The sequence below is a fragment of the Osmerus eperlanus genome, chromosome 17 (genome assembly GCF_963692335.1).
Source record: "Osmerus eperlanus chromosome 17, fOsmEpe2.1, whole genome shotgun sequence".
NCBI lineage: Eukaryota > Metazoa > Chordata > Actinopteri > Osmeriformes > Osmeridae > Osmerus > Osmerus eperlanus.
Genome location: NC_085034.1, coordinates 3,314,083 through 3,323,554, shown reverse-complemented (window position 1 = coordinate 3,323,554; position 9,472 = coordinate 3,314,083). Strand labels below are relative to the sequence as shown.

Genomic DNA, 9,472 nt, shown 5'->3' with positions numbered 1-9,472 from the left:
CAAAATGGCTGATACAAAAAATGCAGACCTTTCCCTGGAAGTGGGATGAGAGTCTTCATATATAAACCCTTAGTAAAAAGATCTGTTGCAAGCCAGTGGTTGACCATGTGGGTGATTGGCATTGCTTTGTAAAACTGCTGTATGATAAATAAAAAATAAATGAAAATTTCTGGACACAAAAAGTCCCTGTTATACCATGGTGTTACTCTCTCCCAGTTTGTCCACATACTGAAAGAAAAAACAAAATAAAAGCTGGTTAAATCAGTGTCCAAACACCTTAGAATATAGAACAACAGCATGACTATGCATGAGACTTAAGGGTATCGAAAGAATGCATATACTAGTTCTCACTCAAATGAATGACCTTCATGGAGAACATCAATATGAAATGACACAGTAAATTCTAAATGTGATTGTGTCCGTATCAGGAATGGACCGTTATATCTATACAGTGGAGTAGGACACGGATACATTAGTGCACACGTTAGTGCATGCAACTTCATGCTCACATGCAAAGGGAAATCTGCAGTGACTGACCAAGCCTTCTGATAGTCTTCAAAACCTTAGGAAGGCTTTAGGAAGACAGAGACACACAACATCACCTTAGAACAAAGGCGCCACAACACACACACACACACAAACACACACAGTTCTCTGTCTGAATTAGTAGGCAACCTGCATCCTTTTGTCAGGTCAGTGAAGCTAGAGAGCATGCAGCTTGGCTCCTACACTCACCCCACTGAGGAAGGAGAAGTTAAGGATGGAGCCCAGGACAGGTATCCTCCTGATGAACCCCACTATCACTGGGAAGAACCCCCTGGAGGAGAAGCACACAGACATACCTCATCATGATACAATCCTCTGCCAAACAGAGCCAGCAACTGTGACAGGTAGAGATGGTAGAGAAGAACCACAGCCAGAATGAAGGACTGCTGATTGGACCTTGGATCAGATCATCCTCACCTGAACAGAAGGAAGAAGCCGTAGACCTCCAGCACCACACCCACGATGGGCCAGCCGATGAGCACCACAAGCACACCACCCAGGAAGAAGCTGGTGGCCTTCATCTTGTGCTTCTGGAAGAAGAACCGGAACGTTCTCTCGAGCCCGATGACAAAGGCGAGCCCCGCTACGAAGAGGATCTTCGAAGCGAGAGATTGTGAAAAAAAAAAGAAAAAAAGAGTGACATTAACAATTAAAAAAATTGTTTCTCCTTTGGCTTCCATAGCTGACAGGAAGTGTTTCACAGGACATCACTTACATTTCCAATAGCCAGGAGGGCTTTGTCAAAGAACAGGATCATCCCAAAGAAGAGAAAGAACACTCCGAAACCAGTCAGCCCTATCCCTATCTCTGCAAAAACAAAGGAAAAATACATTTCACATAGTTTTACTCATATGACTTGCATTCAATTCTTCATTCAAAACTTGTGATGTAATATTTGATCACTGCTAATCAATCATTTCTGGGCCCGGGCAGAATCAATAGGCAGTCAGTGATGTGTAGTGATTAGGATGAGACATGGAACATATCTCAGTGCGTGAGCACAGACACACATCATTTAAAATGTTCACCATGAGGAAAATGGATGGACAGCATTGATAATAATTAGTTCTCTCTCGTTGCTAATAAGACCAATAACTATCTTGAGATATAAAGTAGCTGCTAACATTGCCTTGTCACTAATGTTAGCCAACAGCAAGCTTATACTCCAATAGGCTAACAAGAATACTCATCAGTTAGCTTAGCATAAGTAATGTATGTAAACTGACATGTTAGCAAGTCAACAGTACCGGCTTATCATAGCTGCAGTCAGATAGAAATGTCTTACTCTGTGAATCCGTAAGAGAGATCATTTTGACGATGGATAAAATGTTCGAGGCACATTAACTAGAAATATTTGCGGCTTAACAAAAATGAATCCTGACAGCTGTCACAGCCGACAGCAGCCACGTCTTCCGGAAACACGCCTTCCCTTGCTCACATCTTCCGGAACAAATCTTAGGTTTGTTCAAGAGCGTTTCGCTACAAAACATATTGAATGTGGATCCTCAACGATAAAGAACTTTGAATTGATAAATTACAATGAAAAATAAATAATTTACTTGATGTAATGTTTTAATATTGTGCATTACTTTCGAACCATTTAGCTAAACGCTTAGATGAGTGCATGGCGTGACGTGAACACACCCCAGAAACACTAAAGAGTGAAAGCCGTCGCCACCGGATTGGCTCCCAAAGCTCTCAGCGCGAGCTGTCTAGCAACCAACCATCAATAGGAGTCCAAACAAGACAGACTGAATGGTGAAGTCAACGAGTTGTGAGTTTAAACATTGGATTACAACAAGTGTTTCCTAAAATAGCTATGCACAGCAAATCATAATTAGTTTGGAAATTCGTTGGCTATCAATCAAAGCAATCTAAAGTGCTGTAGTCTCAAAGCTGGCTAGCTAGCCTAGCTAACATCGCGAGCAGGTGGCTTGTCAGATCGAGGACAACTAGGCAAGCCAGATGGAAGGATCATCTCCTGTTTATTATCAACACTGTAGTTTATTGTGTTATGTACACTAACGGGACAGCATGCAAAATTAGTAGTGGTAGTGATGTACCCATGATCATGTGTTAAAGATGCACATTGTTTTTTCTTCTTCCAGATTTACTTATAGCCTTATTACGTCGAGGTTATCTCATTCGAGGTAGCAAGCTTAGACAGCTTTGGTAATGGAAAGTGAAAGTACAAATGGTAAGTCTGTTGAAATCTACATTTTTATTGGATTTTGAACATTTTCATACTTAAAATGACGGCAGGTCAGTGTATGAGTTGAAGAGATAACATTGAAGCATAAAACATAATGTTTCAGTGAGTACTGGACATTTTTTGTGTAAGAGAGGTAGAGCTCAGCAGATGACGCCCGTAAGAGGCAGGTACAGTAGTATGATCTCTCTCCCCCAGAGATGTGAGTAGTGTGTCTGAGATCATTACACCTCCACCCGTGACACAGAGGTCATTAGTAACTAGGGAAGTGTCAGACTTTTCTCCCACCTCAGTGCTGGCTCTACTATGTCACACTAGGTCCCAGAGGGCCACAGCATAAGCTTGTGGATAGGCAAGACCAAGGTTCATCCTAGTAATCCCTAGGATGTAGAAAAGGGTGTGACTTGTATCCAGGCTTATGTCAGTTGGCAGTTATGCCACCTGGGCAAGATAAGATTTGTCAGATGGCTGAGCGGTTAGGGAATCGGGCTAGTAATCAGAAGGTTGCCAGATCGATTCCCGGCCGTGCAAAAATGACGTTGTGTCCTTGGGCAAGGCACTTCACCCTACTTGCCTCGGGGGAATGTCCCTGTACTTACTGTAAGTCGCTCTGGATAAGAGCGTCTGCTAAATGACTAAATGTAAATGTTTACAGTCCTTTGTTTTACTTATCTGTGTTAGTATGATGAAACATAAACCTTTTGGACACCTGTTCTTCAGAGGTGCAGGCAGAGCTGGATTCAGTGGAGGCGGAGTTAGAGGTGGTGGAGCTGCAGGTAGCAGAGCTACTGGAGAAGCAGGCCAGTCTGACCTCCCGCAGGAAACACCTTCTAAGGAAGCTGGAGGAGGCCTGCGACTCTGCACAGCCCTCAGGCTCCTCCTCCTCGTCACAGTCCTCCAGAGCTGGACCTATCAGCAAGAAGGAGATGCAACTATATGACAACTCTGGTACAGTACAGGACAGATTCACGCATTACTCTCCACTGAGGTGGCCAGTACCAGTGAGCAGCTTATACTACTGTTTCCTGTTGAGACCAGATAGTGTTGTGATGCGTTCGAAGGCGAACCTTTCAGAATTAAAGTCGGTTTCTTACGAGGATCTTTTCCATCATTCTAGATTTCCCCTGGTCCAAGGATCTGGAGGAGAAGCTGACGGATGCGTTCCAGCTGTCTAAGTTTCGTCCCCTGCAGCTGAGGGCCATTAACCTGAGCATGTCTGGCAAGGACCTGTTCTTAGTGATGCCCACTGGACGTGGCAAAAGTCTGTGTTACCAGCTACCTGCTGTCTGCTCTGAGGGTAAGGTCACACACACACACACACACAGTTTCATTATCAACTTGGCTCTAAACTCTCCTTATGGCGTTGTTTATACACTTATAGTACCAATGTCGCAGTGGACAGGCTAATGGTTCTGGGAAAACACGCATTAGCCTCTGCATGGAGAATCACCCCTCTGTTGTCCTTTGTCCTAATGTGTGTGTGTGTGTGTTTTAGGCTTCACCCTGGTTGTGACTCCTCTGGTGTCGCTTATGGAAGATCAGCTTATGTACTTGAAGGCCAGAGACGTGTCAGCAGTTTCACTCAACGCATCCAGCAGCAGGGTAAACGACCAACACCATCCTAGACAACACAACACCACTTCTATTCCCACCCCTGCTTTCCCCACACCTCCAGTTTGCACTCTCATGGCCATTATTGACAGTGACGGACTGAGCTATGTGTCCATGTAGGAGCATGCCAAGATGGTGATGGGTGGAATGACAGACCCGAAGGCTCCCTTCAAGATGCTGTACGTCACTCCGGAGAAGATCGCCAAGAGCAAGCTGCTGATGTCACGTCTAGAGAAGGCCTATCAGGCGGGCAGGCTCAGCCGCATCGCCGTCGACGAGGTCCACTGCTGCAGCCAATGGGGGCATGACTTCAGACCTGGTGACTCACCTTGTGACATTTTGCAGATTGTGTAGTCTTCCATCATTGCAGTTTGTCTCTGACCGTTTTTTCCAAGACAGGAGCATAACTGTGTTAATATGCATGGTCATACACGTGTTACACACAGTCATAACGTCCTCTCTCCACACACGCGTGAAGACTACAAGCTTCTGGGGATTCTGAAGAGGCAGTTCCCTAACGTGCCGTTGCTAGGCCTGACTGCCACGGCAACCAGCAGCGTTCTGAAGGACTGTCAGAAGATCCTGTGCGTGCCTGAGCCAATCACGCTCACCGCTTCCTTTAACCGCACTAATCTGTACTACGAGGTGAGCGCGCCATGGCAACCGCACTCCTGCACCTACCTGGCTGGCCACCTGTCCTTCACGTGCCCGCAGGCACACACACACAGACACACACACTCCTGTCAGTGATGCTCTGACCTTCTGAAGAAGGCTACATACGTTTATTTATTGTGACCCTTAACATGCCTTGCTTGCTTCTCTCAGGTTCAAATGAAAGATGCAAACCACGAGACATCAATTGCGGACATATCAGCTTTGATCAAGGAGAGATACCAGGACCAGTCAGGTATTCCACTTCTGGTGTCCCCAACGCTTTACAAGGTTGATTCAACGCTTATGTGACACTCTATTAGCCTGCTTAATGTAACTCTCCTGGTTAAATGGAGTCAGCGTTTTGGATGTGTGTTGTTCCTGCAGGGATAGTGTACGTGTTCTCTCAGAAGGATGCAGAGGTGGTGTCCTCCGACCTGGAGAAGAAGGGCATCGTATCATACCCCTACCACGCCAACATGCACCCAAACGATAAGTCCAAGGTCCACCGCAAATGGAGCAATAACAAGATCCAGGTAGTCACCAACACCAAAGCACACCGTACCAGGTCAGGCTAGAGGCCTGCTGGGTTCCTTTCACGTTGGAGTAAACTTGGGGAACCGGGGGCTTGCTTTGCTCTCTGACCTGGAGTTGCAGGAAGGAGCGGTTCCATTTCGACCTCTGCGTGTTGTTTAGTTTGAGGGTATTGATGACTGTTCTAGGTGGTGGTGGCCACAGTGGCATTTGGCATGGGCATCGACAAGCCTGACGTGAAGTTCGTGATCCACCACACTATCAGCAAGTCCATAGAGAACTACTACCAGGAGAGTGGACGCGCAGGTTGGGACTCATTCACTAATTTTTATAATTTTCTCAGCTGCTACACTTTTTTTGTCTGAAAAGAACATCTGTTAATGGAGAACCACACAAGGAATTCACATCAATGTCTATCATCAATTTTCTCTCTCTCTCTCCCTTCCTCTCTCCACCTCATCCCCCTCTCTTCCCCCTTTCCAGGCAGGGATGACCGTCCTGCAGACTGTATTGTGTTCTACGGCTTTGCGGACATCTTCAGGATCAGCACCATGGTTGTCATGGAGAACGTGGGGCAGAAGAAGCTTCTGACCATGGTGGACTACTGCCAGAACGTAGACAGGTACTGAAGACATAGAGGGATGGACTGGTGGATGGAGGTGTACTACCATTGCTGACTCCTGTCTGTTCTGTCCAGGTGTCGGCGCTCAGTCATGGCGGTTCACTTTGATGAAGTCTGGGATGATGAAGGATGCAACCAGATGTGTGATGTCTGCAGACATGGGAACGGTCTGTCTTCCTGCCTACCCATCTGTCTGTCTGCCTGCCTGCTTGTCTGTCTTCCTGTCTTGTCTGGGTCTGACGGGTTTTCCCATGTCCCCATGCCTGTGTGTCGCAGACTACATCACAGTGGACATCACAAAGCATGCCCGGGAGGTGCTCCAGATCTTGGAGCTGGCAGCCTCTCTGGACGAGAAGATGACCCCTCTGAAGGTGGTGGAGGCCTGGATGGGCAAGGGCCCGGCCAAACGCAGGAAGATGATCCAGACCACCAGCCTCTCTCGCCCGGAGGTGGAGGCCATCATCGTCCGCCTGCTCATCCAGGGCTACCTAAGGTTCAACACCCAGACACACACACACACACACACCTCTACCCATCTGTAGCTGGTTCCTCTATTGATCTGTGGTTGGCCTTCTCCTCCTGGCAGTGAGGACTTCAGCTTCACACCGTACACCACCTACTTCTACCTGAAGCCTGGTCGTAAGGCAGCTCTGCTCAAGAGCCAAACTAACTTCATCACTATGAAGATGAGGAGGACGGGGTTAGCAGCAGCAGACACGACCACGGTCAGTACAGAACACACACACACACACACACACACACACTGAAGGGAGACATTTCTAGTTGTTCTTCAGTGTTTTTTTTGAGTGATATGTGAGTCGATGTCTCAAATACTTAATCCTCCTCTCTCATCCTTTCTCTTTTACTTCTTTGTTTTATTGTGAAATCTCTCTTTTATTCCTGTGTTGTTCTCACTGACCTGTTTTTCCCCCCTTTTCTATAAACAATTGTGCTTTTTGGATTATGTTTTGTGACACTTAGTTAATGAACTACAGATCCCATGAGGTAAGTAAAACATATTTCCCAGGTGACACAAAAAAGGTCTTAATCTTAAATCAAACATCTAGGTCTTGAAATATTTATTTCTGACGCATATGATTCCTACGACTCACATTTTCTTCCAAAGCTTTTCTAGAGCAGTAATCATTGCCAACACCATCTTTTACCACCTGTGATCACCACTAGCAATCTAACAACACACTTTTAGTAAAGAAGCCACCCTTAACCACTGAGACAACTTAGATCTGATTCACTCACTAAAATCACCTCGGTCTCAAATTGAAAGTTTTTAATTTACTCCGATAATCAACTCTTAAGATGGATCAACAACCTATGATTCCATTACATGGGGGGGGGGGGGGAGAAGGTTCAAAGAAGTCCATCTCCTCGGTATTCTGATGCACGTTGTCGTCACCAGACTGTGATAGACTGTGAGGAGTGATGCCCTCTGAGATGTGGAGCAGATCTCCTGTGCTGTCCCCATGTCCCAGTCCTGATGTTCTCCTGATCACATCCACAGAGTCTGAAGCCTGCCAGGTATAAAGCTAATGTCACTGACCTGCAGGTTAAAGTGTGTGGTGACCAGGTAAAGACCCCCGGAGCCAAGAGACCAGGCGGGGATACAGCTGCCAGCCCCCCAGTCAACAAGAAAGCCAAGAAAAAACCTGTCCTCTAGTTCTCCCGGAGGGAAGGTAGAGAGAGAGAGAAAAAGAAAGTACAGTTAATTCATTCTCTGTTTCAACTGCTCCACCGCATCTTGGGCATGGCATCGTCAAGGCAACTGTCTGTCAGTCTTTGGGTTATGATAAAACAAGTGTTCGTTTGGGGTTTTCTTGGGGGGGGGGAGGGAGGGAGGACAACAAAGTGGTTATCATTGGTGAGAAGGGAAAATGCATGTCCCCTTTCTATATCCATACATAAACATTGCATTAACATCAGCACTCATGGTCTCTGTCCTAACTCAACCCTGTGTGTATGTCCTGTCACTGCACACACGCATTTCATTCAGTACAGAGCATGCTTTCACTAATGCTGTGCCTCACTAACTAGACCCACTAACATGGGTTTGTCTGTCTAGTTATGTACAGAGGCTGTTTGGCCATCTGTTAAACTGGCCTTTCCTGCTGCATGTTTGGTGTTAAGAGTCTCTTTAAAGCAGCACGTTTACTTTTGGTTCAACTCAGACTCTGAACAGTGGCTAAACATCAGTGTCCGGGTTATGGGTTCTGTCTGACGCTCAGTCACAGGAAATGGATCCTATGCTGTAAGGTGAAAGGTCGCTGACCCTGGCTGTTTCCTGTCTCTAACAGGAGGATGAGTCTGGTGCTGGAGCCCAAGAAGTTGTATCACCTGCTGTTGTCAATGGCAACGGCAGTCCTCTGCCGAGAACCAAGCTGGTGAAGGTAGACAAGGACCAACAGAACTTAGCCAAGAAACAGAACCACCCTGATCAGGACGAGGATAGTGGAGATGGGCCTGTCCTACCCACCGCTATAGAGGTGGACGTAGAGATCAATATTATAGACAACGAGCACACACCTCCACCACCAATCAAACCTAGTTCCAAACGTAAATCAACGACCCCTCAGAGACGGAGGAGACCCTGCAGAGATCCGTCTCCTCCGCCCCCTGCAGTCTCCACCCCTGACCACCAGGGGCCAGCGTTGGTCGCCTCCCCCTCCCAGGTCTCCATCATCTCTGAGGGGGCTGTGGAGGAGCTCTGTGACCTCCGCAACTACTACAGCAAGCAGCTGCGGCGAATCAACTACATTTCCCAGGAGTACTTGCAGCAGCACCCAGAGCCAGGGGTTCTGGCCTGTATCAGGGAGCCTCTGAAGAGCCTGCGCCTGCCTCGAGGGGCAGCCATTGCCAAGACAGCGAGGAACCTGTGGACCAGAGTCAGCTCTAGGAGAAAGCTCATCCAGAGGTGACCTAGATGTCAGCTGGTATTGACTCTAAAAAATAGGTTACTAATTATGTTTTTTCCACATCCGAAATGATCCATCATTCGGTGTCTTTTGTATATGATTTGATATCATTGTGATATCTTATTACCGAGCTTGTGTGCCTAGAAATATATTTTTTAAGCTCACTACCTCCTTGACATTTCATGAATGTTTTTTATATTTGGCTTGCCTATTTGTGTATTATTTTACAGCCACTTCAGGTACAGCACTAAGCCTTGCTGTGAAACTTTCAGGCACTTTGTTCTTTGAATTGAACACCTTTGGTTAATAAAACAGGTTTGAACTAATATGGTGCTCAAATGCCATCTGGTGGTCATCTGAAGAGACACGCAG

General features: G+C 46.6%; 2 protein-coding genes across 8 annotated transcripts; one reads left to right on the top strand and one right to left on the bottom strand.

Moving 5' to 3' along the window:
- Positions 1–87: 87 nt before the first annotated feature.
- On the bottom strand, positions 88–1,988 carry golt1ba (golgi transport 1Ba). Of its 2 annotated transcripts, XR_009932508.1 has the most exons (6): positions 1,832–1,988; positions 1,262–1,353; positions 964–1,142; positions 736–817; positions 510–572; positions 161–228 (listed from the first exon to the last, which is right to left on the bottom strand). XR_009932508.1 is itself a non-coding variant. In XM_062482552.1 (5 exons), the coding sequence occupies exons 1-5, from the start codon at positions 1,854–1,856 to the stop codon at positions 190–192; spliced, it is 417 nt and encodes a 138-aa protein (XP_062338536.1). In that variant the 5' UTR covers positions 1,857–1,988; the 3' UTR covers positions 88–189. The 2 variants fall into 2 exon arrangements, 1 of the variants encoding a protein (XP_062338536.1); XM_062482552.1 differs by lacking the exon at positions 510–572 and having other exon boundaries at positions 88–228.
- A 188-nt stretch (positions 1,989–2,176) lies between these two features.
- Positions 2,177–9,433, top strand: recql (RecQ helicase-like). 6 transcript variants are annotated; one of them, XM_062482546.1, is made up of 16 exons: positions 2,177–2,317; positions 2,655–2,743; positions 3,476–3,703; positions 3,873–4,052; positions 4,251–4,357; positions 4,487–4,685; positions 4,845–5,011; positions 5,192–5,273; positions 5,405–5,553; positions 5,740–5,857; positions 6,035–6,173; positions 6,249–6,340; positions 6,450–6,666; positions 6,760–6,898; positions 7,693–7,892; positions 8,492–8,615. In XM_062482546.1, exons 2-15 carry the CDS (start codon positions 2,722–2,724, stop codon positions 7,846–7,848), a joined length of 1,995 nt encoding a protein of 664 aa, XP_062338530.1. In that variant the 5' UTR covers positions 2,177–2,317; positions 2,655–2,721; the 3' UTR covers positions 7,849–7,892; positions 8,492–8,615. The 6 variants fall into 6 exon arrangements, with proteins under 6 accessions (XP_062338530.1, XP_062338529.1, XP_062338531.1 ...); XM_062482545.1 differs by having other exon boundaries at positions 7,693–7,887; positions 8,483–8,605; XM_062482547.1 differs by having other exon boundaries at positions 7,693–7,864; positions 8,483–8,591.
- Positions 9,434–9,472: the final 39 nt, after the last annotated feature.

Excerpts from the sequence above, each read along its gene's own strand:
- golt1ba (XM_062482552.1), bottom strand. The coding sequence starts at position 1,856 with ATGATCTCTCTTACGGATTCACAGA. Across the intron at positions 818-963 it reads GGCTTCTTCCTTCTGTTCAG|GGGGTTCTTCCCAGTGATAG; the intron begins GTGAGGATGATC and ends CTTCTCCTCCAG. Across the intron at positions 229-735 it reads ACTTCTCCTTCCTCAGTGGG|TATGTGGACAAACTGGGAGA; the intron begins GTGAGTGTAGGA and ends TTTTTCTTTCAG.
- recql (XM_062482543.1), top strand. The coding sequence starts at position 2,722 with ATGGAAAGTGAAAGTACAAATG. Across the intron at positions 5,554-5,739 it reads GGAGCAATAACAAGATCCAG|GTGGTGGTGGCCACAGTGGC; the intron begins GTAGTCACCAAC and ends TGACTGTTCTAG. Across the intron at positions 5,858-6,034 it reads CCAGGAGAGTGGACGCGCAG|GCAGGGATGACCGTCCTGCA; the intron begins GTTGGGACTCAT and ends CCCCCTTTCCAG.